We start from the raw sequence: 17,351 nt of genomic DNA, 5'->3' as shown, positions 1-17,351 counted from the left end.
TTTATGTACATATTAAAGGAAATACAGACATAAGAATAAGATATATTTTGATGCAATATACAACTTTACTCTCAACATGTACACGTTATTAATAACAATATACAATCTTTGTAGCTACTACTGTTTGTTATCGGTGAATTAACTGTTCAACAAGTCATTGATCTAAACAAGTGCTGCAGAGCATAAGATTTTGTATGACCTCAGGGAAAGGCCAATATAGACGGACTTGTGAATAACACCTTCTGGGTCATTCCAGGTCATTTCAGTCAAATTGGGAACATCTTTACATCCCACCATTTCAGAATTGCCTGATGTCAGAGTCATGTCAGAGTGTTCTTCAAGAACAGAAAAATATCAGCCAATTCTGAGATGGTGTGCTGAATGCTGGTAGCTGAAACGATGTGGAATGGCCTTTTTCATCTTTGGTAACTGACTAAGTAACAGCATGGATTCTTAACATAGAGCTTGTGCGTATAGTAGCATCTAAGGTCACTTTCATTCCATAAATAGTTCACTGTATCTCACACTACAGAGGGACAGTAATGGAGGGAAAATTAATGCCTGAGACATAATGATGAATGCTGTACAGTCAAATTCAGTCCCTTTTCCAGCTATTAATAGATTGAATGATTCTAAGGAGTTTTGTACACGTAACTGTTCAGATTTGACTTCTCCATTCAGTTTACATAAAATGAAATAAATTATTTATTTGAATGTTTCTATTTTTTCAGGCATGAATAAACAGAAAAACTACCGAGTCTTAAAAAGAAGGAAAAAAAAAAAAAAAAGGACAGGAAGCAACACTGTGAGGCGAATCATAAATATTTGCTTTTGATACTCTCTGGAATTCTCAATCAAAAACATATTTTGGAGTTCAAAATAACAAACTGCTTTCTACTTTCCCGGGACACCAGTGAATATTCGAAGACCATGCATGGCTTGGATCTCATCCTTTAGTGCCTAAAAAGAAAAAAAGAAAACCGAGTGTGAGAGGCTAATGCATAACTACCAAACACATGCATGTCTCAAACACAACTGCCCAGTTGAACTTATATTGATTGGCTATAAGTGCTATAGCTAAATATCTAAAGTAGTAAGTAAAGTAAAGTAAAAGTACTTTTTTACTAAAGTAGTAGTTAGGAGTTTTGGTTGAAACTCGTAATCTATCTACAGACTACAAACTCCAACAACAGCATGGTTGACCTTGATGAAAGTCTTGCAAATACTCATGTCAACTCATGTTTTTGGGCGATACAGTTGATGTGAACATTATCATGGGGTGATCCAACTTGGACCATAGCTGCATAGTTCGGCAGATAGTTGGAGTTACCTGTTCTTTTATTTTTTTTTATCTGTCAGTTACATGACTTAACATAGCAGGAAAATTAATTAGAAAACCGTATCAAAAGTTGCCTATAAAATGTGCCTTAAACTTAAAGTGTGGCAAGTCATTCTTGAAATAAAAAGAAATTACTTATATTGCAATGATAAGGCACTTTGCACACCATGTTTCAGTCCTTTGTGTTTTCGTTTACATATTTCAGCTGTCTAAACATTCTACAAATATGCATCATTAAGGACAATGCATCACTATGCACAGAAGACAGGTGCAAAAGTCAACTATTACCTTGAGATGTGTGACATAGTTCTATAAATATTTTCTCACAGCAGAAAAATTGCAGACTACACTCTACATACATGCAAATCTTAACAGTGCATGCATTTTCCCAATAACACATTTCTATAACAGTCAATGAAGTTAATCACCCAAATAGGTTAAAAAAGAAAAGAAAGCTATAGGGTGTAGACAGTCTTGTGAAAAAACTTTGCCAAAGTCAAATTACAGCATAAATTAATTGTAATCAATCATTAGCCTAATAATATAATTAGTGCTATGTGTTAAAGTGTTCATGTGAAGGTAGTTACCTGATTCACGAGCTGGTGTTGCTGTACTGTTCTTTTACCTTTAAATTCATCAGATTCTATATGTATTTCATACATAGCTCCGCAGCCACCTGTAAAATAGTACATCTCGGCCATCAATTAACGTCACAGGAGTTGTGTCGCTCTACAAACAGTCACAATAGGTTACATAATGTGATTGAGTAACGTGAAGCTTACCGGATATATCTACCACCCTTAGAGACGTGGCTTGAGGAAATTTATCTTTTAATACACTTGCAATTCTTACTTCGCCATCAGTTTGTGTTGCCAATGTCCTGGCCACATATCTGCACACGTTGCTCTGCAAAACAACGTTAACAGCAGTATTATATAGTAGACTAATAACAGTAGTAACGTTGTGACAGGAGACCTAAAATTAACGTGGACAGTCAAGATGCCACCTGCACATACATCAAACTACAGTAAATGTAAAATATACATATTGAAAACACCTATTTTATCAACCGTTCAAGCTGTCGATAATGCACAACATGAGACGACCATCACCGGTCAGTGGCTAATTTAGTTAGCTATGCTATCACAATGAAGACTGAGCAAAGACTCCCCAACAACAACTGCAGTAGGCTAACTTACATGACATCTGACAGCAAATCTTGAAACCGCAATCATAATGACACTTCAGAGTTCTACGATTTCAACGTACAAAATAAACTTCCCAAATTAGAATCAATCACGCAGAAAAGAGAAAAGTCATGTCCCCAAGATCAATGCTGCAAGTTGTCTACATGCCGTCGCGGAAAGATGATGTCATGTGAGATGTGCTCGATTTGTTTTTTCTTTATTTATTTATTAATCGTTCTTTGGATCGTTTTTTTCTCTCGATAGACCGCAGTTTGTTTTTCTAGAGAAAGAGGGACATGAGTATCTTACTCAGTGGTAAGATACTCATGGTAAAAAAAAAGAGGTAAATAGCTGTTTTCTTGATCACACGATTTCAGATTTTAGATAGAGAACGATTTTTATCCAAGGACGCCCTCTAGCAGCGTTTCTTAGATTCCATTGCATGTGGTCAAAAACTTTCCCTTGATTAGGCTACGCACCTCCTTGCGTCAGTTCCAGACCGGACAAAATGTTTTGCTTTAGAACATTCCCCAGGCTTGCCAGTATGAAGAAAGGAACAATTGCATAACAATAGGCTACAGGTCCAGTATGTAGGAAATAATGGAAAATAAACTGTAACCATTCCAAAAATGATCACCATATGTTGTCAGAGAGTAAGGAAACACGATAAATTGAAACAATGGCTTATTTGACAACATTACTCTAACCCGTAAAACCCCGTAAAACCCATGAAAAAAATGAGTTACGGGGCGGAATCCCTTGGAATTTTCGTTTATGTTTTGAACGATTAATTCTAGAATAGCGTATTAATAATGGGCTAGCGCGTCCCCCTATTTGGGTTGCCAAAGTCAACTGTCAGGCCAACTGTCAACAGCTGTCAGTTAGTCATGAACGCCTAAGAGAGGCAGGCAATTTTCCAAAATTAAAACAAGAAACAAATTAAGTGGACATCGGAGGAGCTTCCTGAGATGGTGACGTCTTCGTCAAACGAAGAATATCAAGTCTGACGCAGAGCTGGCTATATTTCTTGGACGTAGGCACGCTTCAATTAGTGAAATACACATTTTGCGCATCATGTACAAAAATCCGGGACATTCAGTGTCCAGGATTTTTATTTTTATTTTTCTGGACAGACCATGAAAATCCTGGACAATCATGAAAATCCTGGACAGGTGGCAACCCTACCTACAAATCGCACCTTTAAAGGTCCAGTATGTAGGAAATAATGGAAAATAAACTGTAACCATTCCAAAAATGATCACCATATGTTGTCAGAGAGTAAGGAAACACGATGAATTGAAGTAATGGCTTATTTGACAACATTACTCTAACCCGTAAAACCCCGTAAAACCCATGAAAAAAAGTTACAATGAGTTACAGGGCGGAATCTCTTGGAATTTTCGTTTATGTTTTGAACGATTCATTCTAGAATAGCGTATTAATAATGGGCTAGCGCGTCCTCCTATTTGGGTTGCCAAATTAGCAAAGGCCAACTGTCAACAGTTGTCAGTTGTAGTCATGAACGCCTACGAGAGGCAGGCAAATTTCCAAATTAAAACAAGAAACAAATTAAGTGGACATCGGAGGAGCTTCCTGAGATGGTGACGTCTTCATCAAACGAAGAATATCAAGTCTGACGCAGAGCTGGCCATATTTCTCCACAACAGGTAGCCTAGGCTAAACTTAATCTGCATCGCTAACTTCAGCTAAATATGTTACTTTGGTTAGAGAGGTATTTTTTGTTTTCACTGTTTTCGTAATGTGTAGCCAGAGAGGGTTAAAGCGGAGCTAGTAATCAAGGATCTTTGGTGTAGCTGGGTCATGGTTGGAGAAACGTTAAAGCAGTTGCAGGTCAACGAACGTTAGCTAAGTCTTCATTACATCTGGCAACCCAGAAGAGGCTCGCGTCTGGTAGTCTTGAGAACGTTCACCAGTGTTTTGATTTTGGCCTACAGAACGTTTGGTAACAATCGTACAAATCGCACCTTTAACAATAACTTCCCAATTGTGACCCTTGCCATATATTAGCCTACTCCACAAGACCTTTGCATAAACCCTCTATGGGCCTTGACCCTTTAGCCTACATGACCTTATACCTATGGTGGACTTGACCTAAAGCGTGTTTCATATTAATGCTAAATTTCACAACAGACATTTCAGTTCTTTCACGACTTTAACCCTGAAATGTTTATGACTATAGGAAATGTAGGCTACACACCACATGCACTTGAGTAAATGGAAGTTATAGTTATATAGTTAAAGTCACTGAAGAAGAAATGAGGTGGGTATATGAATCTTTGATCAATTTTATTCATTGGTAAAGAGATAGAATAGGCCCAAAAATATACAGATATTGAAGTGGCAGACCATCAGGGCCTGCTAGGTCTTCTCTGCAGGTCTAAATATTTTCAAACAGATGAAAAACATGGTGTCGTTAATAATATTTCCATTTACCATTTACTCTTTGCATCCTCCTCTCTTTTCCTAATTGCTTCCTATTCCCATTTCCTACCATTATGCAATTTGATTGGCAGAGTGTGAGAACATGTAGTGATGGGGAGTGAATAGTTTTTATCCAGTCACACTTTGTTCCTTGTGAATGAACGCACCCTGGCTGCCATGCGTTTTCAGTACCCTAGAAACTATTAAGAAATCATGGTTCACGTTGCAAAAGTGTGTGATTCAACATAAACAATGGTACATAATAGTGCTCTAAGAAGGCCATTGTTTGCTTTCTTTTCTAAATTTATTCCAAGCCTGGTGAAATCTATGTAAATAAAGGTTTAATTTCCTTTTCAACTTTTCACTCTTACAGTATCTGTAAATGACAAGGTGCATGCTGTGCTCACTGCTTTTTCACTGCTAGGGATGCAAAAAGAATTTCAGCACAAACTGACAAATAAAGTTGTATCGTATCGTTTTTTAAAATGGGGGGGTTGTATACAGGTCGATGCTGATAGGATAGCACCTCTGACACACCCACCAAAAGAGAGAAAAGTACCTCAAAAGCCATGTGCGACCAAACATGTCTTTGCAACCCGAAATCGTAGCAAAACTGTGCAAAACATTTTGCTTTTAAACTTACCCCACATATTTGGATTTGATTTGATTGATGGCTACATCTGGCAGATTAGCCAATTAAATCGACCTGCTATTTCGAGGTAGGTCTGACTGGGGCATGTTCAAAAGGAAAACGTTTTGCTCCATTTTGCCAGGATTTCTAGTTTTATTGTATCACCATAGGCAATCACATCAAACACCACATGGCCGTCATCTTCAAATGCATTCACATGATGGTAGACATTGTAACATTTCTTGTTGTGGGCTGTTGTTTGGGTAACAAAGACAGAGAGCTACATAGACTTGCATATGACAGATATAATTGTTAAAAAAATCACCGCAAAATGCTGGGAAAATGCATGTTAAAATGCTGAAATGTTGAAAAGAAAATCTGTCAATAAAACAAATTGTCATTGAAGGTCCAACCACTTAACATACAGTCCATGACTGACATACTGTATAAAAAGGATTTGATTCCATAAGCCTAAACACTCTAAGTAAGACACCGCTGAACAAGTGGTGTTATATCACTTATAAACCGTCAACATGTAAACAAAGATACTTTCAGACTATTGAGTGAGACAGGTTCACAATAAGATGTAAGGGCAGTCCTTGTGTAGCCTACTCATAATAGTGTAGTCCCTGTGCATCATGTACTCAAAAAATATTTGGTTTTCTGACCAGAAACACCAGAAACTCTTGAGATTTAGACTCTTAGTGTGGCATTATATAAATAGCTCATAATCATTACATTTATAATGATTAGCCTATATATTGACAGACACAAGTAAAATATGCAAAAGTGGTGTATCACAGTCTTTCATTTCACATCTAGAAACTGACGAAAATAATTCATCCATAATAGTCCTAGCAAAAATGCATACTCTTGACACTGAATTTAACTGCCCTGTGGAATGAAGCGTCCATGCATGTCCATGGCCAGCTGTGCTTGTACTCGGGCCCTAGCTATTTCTTTCAAAGTCTTTGCATCAAGGACAAGTAAAAATCCTTGTTCACCCTCCACTGTATTTATCACAGATGTTAGGACCACACCTACAAGAAAAGAAAAGCAGAAGAAAAGAAAAGCATTACAAGGGTTATACACATGTTCAAGTGTATTGATATTGAAAACTATACAATAACTGTAACTCCATGTCCAGGGTTTTATTTGGTCTACACATTATGACTTACCATCATCTTCTTCAACTGCATTTGGTCTGGCTATGAAGACAGCCTCAGATGGCCAGAAGTTTTCTGCAGTCCATTCTTGCACTTTCTTTGTCTCAACATCAAGCTTAACAATCTGTTGTGATGTATATACATAATCAATTGTGGTAATATTATTTATTACATTTAAAATATGTTTATAAATTACAGCTATGAATTTATTATTCATAGTGGCATGATACAATGGGAGGGATCCAACCTTTGTGGCGACCGCTGACATCTCCACTCCTGTCAAGTAGACAAATCTGTGCTTCTTGCCATTGTAATCATAATTTATCCTGGGTAGTTCTACACCTGCATAGATTTTTAGGAAACAAGAAAAAGCTGAAAACAGAACCCAGCTTCTGTCCTATGAGACAAAATGTTGACGAGCATTTGAGCAAAAGCATTGATATAGTATATATTTACAGAAAGCAGACTTAAAGAGGATTTACCTCCACATAGAACCTCTGGTTGGCAGAGCAACTTTCCATCTTTCTCTTTCACAGCACTGGCTGTAGTGTATTTCAGCTTCACTAAGTCCTCTCCTACTTCAGACTCCTGACATCAACAGAAATGTTTTGTAAATGATAAGCAATGTTTGACTACATAATTGTCGATATTATAAGTAGGGCTATTACCGAACAGCCAGGCAACGTACCTTGTCAGTGAGTGGTAGAACAAACCTCTTGCATTTTGGTGAACTGTAATGTTTGTTGGAGGATGACCCTGGGTCCATTCTTTGTTTCAACTCATCAAGGTAGAACATGTCATACAGACTGTTATCATCATAGGCAATCACATCAAACACCACATGGCCGTCATCTTCAAATGCATTCACATGATGGTAGACAACCGTAGCACCAGTGTAGTACTTAGTCAGCACCTCTTTCTTTGTTTTTCTGTCAATAAGATGAATCAGAGTCTGGGGGAAAATGGGCGAAAATGAGATATTGCAGCAGGTGTCCCTGTTACATGTCTGTCAAGATACTGAATTTGAATTATAGCCGAATCATAAATCTGATATCACTTACATTTTCCTCTGGATGAAATTTCAGGCAGCTAGACCAGTTAACTCCGCGCATATAAGCTGTAGCCATCTTAAGGATGTCGAGTTTGTAGGGCTGCTCGATGAAAACAAAGTAGTTGTCAGTCATGCCAAAGCTATGGTGATAGCTGGGGCTGAGAAGGGAACGGCAGGGAATTGAGCAGACGGCTTCCATGTTCTTCAGGACAGGAGTGGTATCTGTAAAAAAGTCAGTGGGAATCATTTTGTCACAAAAAGAGTCCGCTCATATTGGAATGATGCATGATGCATCACTGCAGATGATTATGTGCTCTGTGACTAGCCTACTATATTTGATGCTTGTATAGAGCAATGTGGTCAAACTTGTGGTCAAACAGTGTCACAAATCTGTTGGCTTGTCTGTCAGGACTATTAAAAAAAAATAATTAAAATTATACTGTCTGGAATTTCAAATTATAGTTGGTTCAATATGACTCACAACTCATGTGACTCCATCCAATCCAAACACCTACCCTCTGCATTAGTCCCTGCTGGAACCTTGAATATTGTGTACTTGGTCTTGGCCTTATCAGCAATTGATGTGCCCACGCTGTAGGCATTTCCCTCTTTATCATAATGTGGATGGGAGGACACCACGTTCAAAGGAAGGTATTTGAGGTAGTCCACCTGAAAGGCAGTAAGAGTAAGAGTAATGATTGACCAAAACGTGTCATGGGAGAGATCAGTATATAAGTATAAGTATATATACTTTTTTGATCCCGTGAGGGAAATTTAGTCTCTGCATTTAACCCAATCGGTGAATTAGTGAAACACAAACAGCACACAGTGAAGTGAAGCACACACTAATCCCGGCGCAGTGAGCTGCCTGCTTCAACGGCGGCGCTCGGGGAGCAGTGAGGGGTTAGGTGCCTTGCTCAAGGGCACTTCAGCCGCGGCCCACTGGTCGGCCTCGAACCGGCAACCCTCCGGTTACAAGTCCAGAGTGCTAACCAGTGGGCCACGGCTGCCCCAAGATCAGTGGGGTAGGTCAGACCAGTGGCTTAGCTACCTTATCCAGAGTTTCCAGGGTCTCTGGATTAATTTTTCTGATGTAGTTGGTTTCAGAGGTGGCATAAAAATCCTTCCCATATTGTATTATATTCGCTCCACAGTTATCTGTAAAGTCTGGGACGGCATGGTTGAGGAAGGTAATGAACCTGCGTATTAAAAAATTTCATTTTTACATACAGATAGACAGACCATGTACCTTTAGCAAGATAATATGTCCTGAATCCCAACAAGAGGCTACTACTAGATACAGCAGTTACTTACTTGGAAAATATGTTTTTTCTAGGGTCCGGGTAAGCCATTGTGCCCATCTCAGATACGACGATTCTCTTGGCCTCCATGTTGGCTTTATAAGTGTCCCCACGGAGATACCTGCTTCGGTGACTCACTCCACCTAAACATATGTATCAGCTTGTCACTTGAAGTTGTAATACCGCAATTGAAATAAATTCCACACGCACACACAGCACACAAAAAACCCCTATAAATGTGCAAATGTGCAAAATTTGCAAATCAGGGAAAATGTAAGCATTGTACAAATATATTGCACAATATGTGTGTTCACAAAATCTTATAGCATTGCTATAACTAGAAAATATGACCGCCGCTCAGTCCTGCACATTCTCTCTGCAAAAATAAATCACGCTTGTCAATTTGTCTCCATCTCCAGCTTCACCCTCTACTCTTGCAACTTTTGTGTATGTAAATGTGTATGTAAATGTGTGTGTGCATGTGTGTTTGCTTATATGTGCATATCGGTGGTAGTGTAGCGGTTAAGGAACTGGGCTAGCATGCAGTAGCCTGAAAGTTGTCGGTTCAATTCCCAGCTTCCACCGTTGTGCCCTTGAGCAAGGCACTTAACCCCAAGTTGCTCTGGGGACAATGTAATCCCTTGTAATATAGTTGACATATTTAAATCGCTTTGGCTAAACATGCGTCAGCCAAATGTAATGTAATGTAATATCTGTGTGTGAGTTTTTGCTTGTGTGTGTGTGTGTGTGTGTGTGTATCTTCATGTGCGTGTTTTTGCGTGTGTTCATGAGTGCGTGTGTGTGGACGGATCAAAACGAAACACAGTGGTTCCGTGTCACCAAGTTTCGTGGTGCCCCTTTTTCTGTGTCCCCGGAATCATTGACACAAAATCACTGAAAAAAAATATATATTAAAAATCCGGAAGGAATAATAAACTCCTCAATCATGTATTGGGTCCAAACAGGTGTTTCTTGTACATGAGGAAGCATCCCTCACCATCTTTAATTGTAAAGCTGTGCATCAAGGCCATTCCATCGAACCAGTGGTTGTAGGACGTCTCACCCACAGAGAATATACCTGGACCAATACGCACCAAAGTGCCTTGAAGCCAGTCTGGAAGAGTTCCTGCAAGCAGAAATGAACACCGTTGTGTCTCAAACTTACAGAAAGAGTCGCTACAAATATCTTGGCCAAAATCTGGCAGTGAATGAAAACAGATTGAGATGACTTGCTGTGATGTCAAGTTTAAGTAATTTGTTGTATCTCTAATTTGAGCATGTAGGCCCAGATATAAATAAGCTTTAGGTCAAGAAAATGTCTCCTACTCTTCACAATGATAACTTTTTTCTTTGTAGAGATACAGTCAGCAAGCCAGAGTTATGCTAGCCTAACTCCGCCCTCCTACAGTACGTACTTCTGCTCAATTTTCATTTTCCTTCAGTACATCGTCTGGGATTTCGGTATATTCATGGGTTTTCTCAGGCCAAATTTTATCAGCGAACAGAGGGGGTGGCTAAGAACGATGACGTTGAGGTTGTGAGGTCGATACGTCATGACCAAACGTTAGCGATTGGTTATGGAAGATCCAGAGTGGCTCTGGGCAGATCCAATAGTTTTAAAATTCAACAGAGTACTCGCCTTCAAGGAAGTTAACGCTTGGCAATGGAAAGTGGCCAGACTGTACATTATGAAATGTACAAGAGTCTAGTAGGACCAGGCTAGAGTTATGCAGTCCTCCTCTATAAATTAATTTATTAACTATTCTTAAAATACTTGACATTCTCAAAATTCTTTTATGGTCCACGGAACTTGTGAATCTTTCCTTAAGGATCAAATTGTAATACATTTAATACATGCATTTCTACCTCTGTTATGATACATCTGTACCCATTAAACATACTGTCTGGTAACATGCAACTCAACAGTATCCAAAAAAAAAAGTTATGTTTAGGCTAGCAATATAAGACTTTTATAAGAACATTTACAATTTGGTGACATTGTTACAGATCTTACATTATTTCCCTTTTCAGTCAAACAAAGGAATATACGGGTCCTTGTTATAGATAAGTAAGGGATAATGTATAGAACTCCGGTCATTATGGGGAAAATAAGTCCCGACAGGGCGAAACGGACCCCGACGCGCCAGCGGAGGGGTCTTGTTTCGACCTGAAGGGACTTATTTTCCCATGATGACCGGCGTTGAATCAAACATTCTTTAGAACACAGCTGATCAACTGTCTGCTTTCACTTTTGAATGAAGTTCTAAGCACAAACTCCGTTGCCATTGACAGCGGTCATTCTTGTTTTCAGAGGTCCTTTCCCAAGAAATAATGACCGCTAGAACTTTCGGAAATCCCATTCAAGTCAATGGAGCATTCTACTTGCATTGTGTCACAAATATCACCCCCCCACACACACACCCACCAAAACAACAAACAACAACAAACAAAAAAAACTTACCAGTGATATCTGCTTCAACTGGCTCAGGATTCTCTTCTTTGTTTTGATTGTAAATGTACATTTTCCTTTCAGGATGTCAGAGCCTGTCTTGAAAGAATTATTTTACATTCACATGCAGTGACAGACGTTTATGAAGACTTGTGAAAGGTTTAACCCCACCCCACAATACCTCTATTCTACTAACAACTATAAACCATCACACTTCTTAGAAACCTCGCAGCTATCTTTAGTTATCTTGCTTTTAATTGCTTGCTGATAGAGAAATCATAGTGGCCTATTCAATGTTTAACTGGCTGTCGTGTACATACATACATAACATACAGTGCCTATAAAAAGTATTCACCTCCTCTTGGATATTTCCCCTTTTACTGTTTTTATGAATGAATCTTGATAAATTTAATTTGGCCTTTTTTTTTTTTACAATAATTTACAAAATGTCAAAGTGAAAGCAGATTATAACAAAGTAATGTTAATTAATTAAAAGTATATAATACAAAGTTATGGAAGCATATGAGTAGCTTTATTCAAATGAGAATGCAATCTGCAATATGCAATTCAAAAAAACATTACATTATGCAATTGACAATTCATTATGCAATTTAATATTGGAATTTGCAATAATATCCAACAAATTGTATTTTAATCTGTATTTTAAGTGACAATGAAATCCTAAAATCAATTCCAATAATTTTGGTTAAAAAATAGAATAAACATGGATTGAATTGCATTCCATTTTGCCATGGTACTTCAGTCTTAAAATTCAAATGGCAATTCGTTTTGCATTTCAATTTTCAATATTCAGTTTCATCAGGTAACTGTCAATTCGTTTTGCAATTTAATATTTAAAGTGCAATGTAGGATTGGTGGGGAGACCTGTGGATACCACTGGAAGGAATAGAGGGTTACCTCTCCTATTAGGGAGATTGCAGAGCTCTTTGGAGTTCACAGGACAAGTAGGGCTAGATCGCCCACTCTGTCGTCCATTGTCGTCAGTTAGGCTAAAACTCACACAGCCTTTCCTTGCCCTGCTCTCACACACACACACACACACACACACACACACACACACAACGGAGACTCCCCTCCGTGGTCTGGCTAGCCTCATAAGCGGACCGGGGGGTGCGGTCGCTCCGGGCCCACGTTTGGCCAAATCTATGCTGGGGGGAGGGGGTGCTGCTAAAGATGCCGCTGGTTGGCAAAGTTATCAGCAGCAACATACAGTAAGAGCCTTAATAATGTAAGAACACAGCTGGGTCTCGCGGACACTAGGCCTACTCGCGGTCACGGTTAACATTATTCATCAACTGTGACATGATATGTTTGCGCCGCCAACACTCCCCCCCCCCCCCATAAAAAAAAATGTGCCCCCTTGAAAATCGCAAATGCCCCCTGTCACTCTACAGCCGGGTCTGTCGGCCAGAGACTGCACGGAAGACGTAAACACGGAAGTGACGTAGCCTAGTTCCCCGCCTTGACGAGTGACTTGACAGATTGCAATGCGTTTGGCAGATTGAATGGCCATTTGAATTTTGCAACACAAAGAGCGTGACCAAAGTGCAATGCAATCACGGGGGGCGCTATTTCTTTTCCATTTGAATAAAATGCCTCAAAACGATGGCAAAACGTTTTGCCCAAAATAATCCAAAATCTTTTTAGGCTGGCATTGACAGTTTTGCCAAATATGTTTTTAAAATGCAATCCTACATTGCACTTTAAATATTAAATTGCAAAACGAATTGACAGTTAAGTGATGGAACTGAATATTGAAAATTGAAATGCAAAATGAATTGCCATTTGAATTTTGAGACTGAAGTACCATGGCAAAATGGAATGCAATACAATCCATGTTTATTCTATTTTTTAACCAAAATGATTGGAATTGATTTTAGGATTTCATTGTCACTTTGCAGATTAAAATAAAATTTGTTGGATATTATTGCAAATTGCAATATTAAATTGCATAATGAATTGTCAATTGCATAATGTAATGTCTTTTTGAATTGCATATTGCAGATTGCATTCTCATTTGAATAAAGCTACCCATATGCTTCCATACAAAATAAGCAATTGCATAAATATTCACACCCTTCAACTCAGCATTTAGTAGATGCACCTTTGGCCGCAATTAAAGCATGGAGCCTGCATGGATATGTCAATTATGGTGTGAACAGCCCTGTTGATTTAGGTCAGTCATTTTAATATTAATAAAATAAATTTGCTTTCACTTTGACATTAAAGAGTGGATTTTTGTAAAGTACTGTAAAAAAGGCCAAATCAAAATTGATCAAGATTCCATTGATAAAAGCAGTAAAAGGGGAAATATCCAAGAAGAGGGTAATACTTTTTATAGGCACTGTATTTGAGTAGTTTCCATAAGCATCTGCCAAAGATCTAGTAACACTTTACTTGGATAGTTCACCGACAGAGACTTTATTGGTTTGTTGAAATTCAAGTTCAGCCTTTACATTTGATGCTTATTCATGGCTGATATGGAAGAGTTAATTACTATGTTCTATTCAAGGTTAAGGAGTTCAAATCTGTTATGATGTAGCCCAGTGAAACTGTAATTGCTGCAAAAATATGTGCAGGAACAAGTCCTATTGCATTATCAGCATACAAAACATTATCTTTAGGTATGATGAAACGACAATTCGGAGTTCGGAGAATGCTATTATTAGAATAGGAGTACTAGTACGTACAATGTCATCTCAAGCTTTATGGTATGAAGGTCAGGATTTTATCACAGGCTCAAGTAAATTTTTAACCCATGAAAGCTGACTTTGTGGCCATGGTGGGACTCCACTTGTAAAGTATTCGAAACACTTAAGTGGACGAAATAAAATTGCCTCAAGTTAGTGTTGAAGCTGAAGATATCTTTTCCAGCTCATTGAGCCAAACACACCTGAGGAAAAGTTATGATCCTGAAGATTCTTATTCAGTTTGCTTACTGGTCCTCCAGTTCTACTGGTTTTCTTTTCCAATAATGTGACCACAAAGGACAGTCACTGTCATGTGTGTGAATCCAAGGGGAAGACAACAAATGTATTCAGATGGCTTTAACACCAACTAAATACCATTGCATTGTGTTGCCGTTATGGATGTGACAGTTTTGCGCCGGAATTACCCTACAGCATTTTAATCACACTCTCTCAAAGGCTGGTCATAAGAGATGCCCTTGTCATATAGATTTTAGACTCAACTGATCAGTGGCATCATGGTTACAAAGGTGGAAAGTTATTCAGAGTACAAGCACTACAGTACAAGCACAGAATGTCAAAGTCCTACCATGTATTGGTTTAACCTATACACTTAACAGCGGCAATTTTGTCATCTCGAGGGACTAATTTACCCCAAGACAAGAACCACATCCACACGGATACAGATTGATAAAAAAAAAACTTTTTTTTTACACAAACGCAATACTGGAGGTAGGCTGTCAGATGTATAAGGGGCCCTGCTAACATTCACTAGGCCAGACAAGCTGAACCCCCCCCCCCCCCCCAGCTCCATCTTCCACGTCTGCTCCCCACCACATCACTTCAGACTGCCCTCTTTATAGAGAACAGAGACTTATCCCAGCCGGAACCTCATTTCAGATACATCCAGCAATTATAGCGTCATTGGCAATCAGGCAAGCATCACACCTAAGAAAATAGCAGCAAAGTGTTCCTCTCACCAAAAAAAAAAAAAGACAGTTCAGTCAGGACCACTTTGTCCAGATAGTTAATTACTATTTGCAATGCATAATGTTTCATTTGGCAGTATGGCTCTTTTCTGGGAGCTCCCTGCCCTTCCATGCAAACACGGAAAGCCTAAGGCAGAGGGAGCAGTAAGATTAAACCCCCCATGGGTTACAGAACAGACCAGACATCAATGACAACAACTAGACATTGATAAGCAGATGTATGAGGAGGAAATGGGGTGGAGGTGGGTTGCAAATAGGCTTGAGGAGAAAACGACGAGAGTAGGCAGGCTACGGCAGCTACGGAAGGACCTATAGAAAAGGGTCATCAAGGTCTTGTCCACATTAAACTTGGCCAACTTCCTAAGGCAATGCAGGCGCTGCTGGCCTTTCTTGCAAAGCAAACAATTAGGATAGCTTTCCTCTCCTATCCTAATGCCTCCTGATTAGGTCATTTTAACATGCAGATCTCTGGTAGAAATTTGGTATAGCAAGTACTTACCTCCCCTCTTTTTCCAGAAATTGCGCGGTGGGTGGCTCGCCAATGTAAGAAAAACGGAGGCCCTCCAAAAATGTAATAAAAGTAATCCTTTATTCCAATCAAAATGTAATAAAAAGAGTAATCCTTTATTCCAATCAAAGCAGTAATAAGGTTCCCAATAAACTTTTCGAAACACCGGCGTCAAAATGAATCCCCAAATAATGGAAAGCCAACACTTATATACACACTTAATGAATATACACACCCTCTTACTAGGGGCCGACAGCATTCTCTGTTGTTCGTAACTCCCTTCTTTATCGATTGGTTAAGCAATATTGACTGAGACTCCCACTTACTATCGACGTCACCTACTTCCTAAGATAGCGTCCCCTTGCCAAAATAGTCTCTGATACTTGACTTCCTGCCAACTAATTGGCAGGGTCATCTTGGCAATTAGCCCTTTTGTCTCTAGGCATGCAGTGGAATTCTTTTTAACAATAAATGTGAGAACACCTTTTGTCTATATTTGCATGGCAATACTTCCTAACAATGGTTGAGTTCATGAGATTCTGATGGCTCATCTCAATTCGTCTGGACCTCCTCCTGACCCATTCTTATAATTGATAGCCGTTGTTTACCTTCTTTGTCGAGGACAGGACCCTGGCAGCAGAGAACAAAAAGGAACTACAGGCAATATTTAAAGCGAGAACCATTTTGGAATAACACATATTGTTTGGCAGAATAGTAATTCTTACAATTTCTTTTCAAACCCCCGATAACTGAGACCCCCCCCCCCCCCCACACACACACACAAAAAGACACCCTATAAATGAGCAAATCAGGGAAAATTCAAGCATTGTACAAATATATTGCACACATATGTGTGTTCCCAAAATCTTATAGCATTGCTATTGTAAGGAGTCCTACTGTTTCTATACTGATCAAACTCCTGATCATGTGAACTGTTGATTAATTACCCTACCACATGATGGTATGACCTCATGGTGGGCCCATTGTCACATATTGCTGCTACAACAACTTTTTATTATATCTCTAACCTTTGCCTTTTTCACAGGAGAAACTAACTAGGAAGCAGGAAATGTAATTAATGTGTACATTGTCATGTCTTGATTAATGCACACTCGCTACAACAATGGTCTCAAGTCTCATCAAAGTACTTCTCATGTGACCCAAAATCAGCTGACCTCCAATCATGTGATCCATATCAATGTAACCAACCACAAACTAGTTAGCCTAAGTGAGGTTCACAGAGCATTCTAGGAGCCATTCTGTAGTCAGAATCTCCCGCACCACTAAGGTGTGTAGTCATCATCCTCTGAGCTGGTATGTTCATTCTCTGATTGTCTCGTATGATTTTCCTTAGTATTCTCTTAGCCTGTTTTCTTAACTTTCACATTATTCATTTAGATGTACCTTCTATAATGTATTGGATGAATTGCTTGTACCTGACAAATAAATTGTGATGTTCTGACCCGCATAGCCTTACTATTGTACTTGTAGTCCAGAGTAGCAGTTTAGGTAACGTTACTAGCATAATGGACGGTTGGGATTAGTTATCGCCGCCGTAGAAACTAAATCACCTGGGAGCT

General features: G+C 39.1%; 2 protein-coding genes across 2 annotated transcripts; both read right to left on the bottom strand.

Moving 5' to 3' along the window:
* Positions 1 to 30: 30 nt before the first annotated feature.
* On the bottom strand, positions 31 to 2,722 carry bola3 (bolA family member 3). The gene is made up of 4 exons (XM_042060831.1): positions 2,539 to 2,722; positions 2,122 to 2,245; positions 1,927 to 2,015; positions 31 to 960 (listed from the first exon to the last, which is right to left on the bottom strand). Exons 1-4 carry the CDS (start codon positions 2,572 to 2,574, stop codon positions 895 to 897), a joined length of 315 nt encoding a protein of 104 aa, XP_041916765.1. The 5' UTR covers positions 2,575 to 2,722; the 3' UTR covers positions 31 to 894.
* A 3,146-nt stretch (positions 2,723 to 5,868) lies between these two features.
* Positions 5,869 to 11,723, bottom strand: bco1 (beta-carotene oxygenase 1). Its single transcript, XM_042060827.1, has 11 exons — positions 11,579 to 11,723; positions 10,115 to 10,243; positions 9,131 to 9,260; positions 8,868 to 9,015; positions 8,332 to 8,485; positions 7,827 to 8,038; positions 7,454 to 7,717; positions 7,248 to 7,353; positions 7,013 to 7,107; positions 6,778 to 6,889; positions 5,869 to 6,639 (listed from the first exon to the last, which is right to left on the bottom strand). Exons 1-11 carry the CDS (start codon positions 11,637 to 11,639, stop codon positions 6,485 to 6,487), a joined length of 1,566 nt encoding a protein of 521 aa, XP_041916761.1. The 5' UTR covers positions 11,640 to 11,723; the 3' UTR covers positions 5,869 to 6,484.
* Positions 11,724 to 17,351: the final 5,628 nt, after the last annotated feature.

The sequence above is a fragment of the Alosa sapidissima genome, chromosome 14, assembly GCF_018492685.1.
Source record: "Alosa sapidissima isolate fAloSap1 chromosome 14, fAloSap1.pri, whole genome shotgun sequence".
Classification (NCBI taxonomy): Eukaryota; Metazoa; Chordata; class Actinopteri; order Clupeiformes; family Clupeidae; genus Alosa; species Alosa sapidissima.
Note: the sequence above shows the minus strand (reverse complement) of the source record. Positions and strands in the feature narration are given on the sequence as shown.

Coding starts and splice junctions, on each gene's coding strand:
- bola3 (XM_042060831.1), bottom strand. CDS start 2,574: ATGATTGCGGTTTCAAGATTTGCTGTCAGATGTCAT. Junction 2,016..2,121: donor AAGGGTGGTAGATATATCCG/GTAAGCTTCACG, acceptor ACTATTTTACAG/GTGGCTGCGGAGCTATGTAT. Junction 961..1,926: donor AACACCAGCTCGTGAATCAG/GTAACTACCTTC, acceptor TTTTCTTTTTAG/GCACTAAAGGATGAGATCCA.
- bco1 (XM_042060827.1), bottom strand. CDS start 11,639: ATGTACATTTACAATCAAAACAAAGAAGAGAATCCTGAGCCAGTTGAA. Junction 8,039..8,331: donor AGCAGGGACTAATGCAGAGG/GTAGGTGTTTGG, acceptor ACTTTTTTACAG/ATACCACTCCTGTCCTGAAG. Junction 6,640..6,777: donor TGCAGTTGAAGAAGATGATG/GTAAGTCATAAT, acceptor CTTTTCTTGTAG/GTGTGGTCCTAACATCTGTG.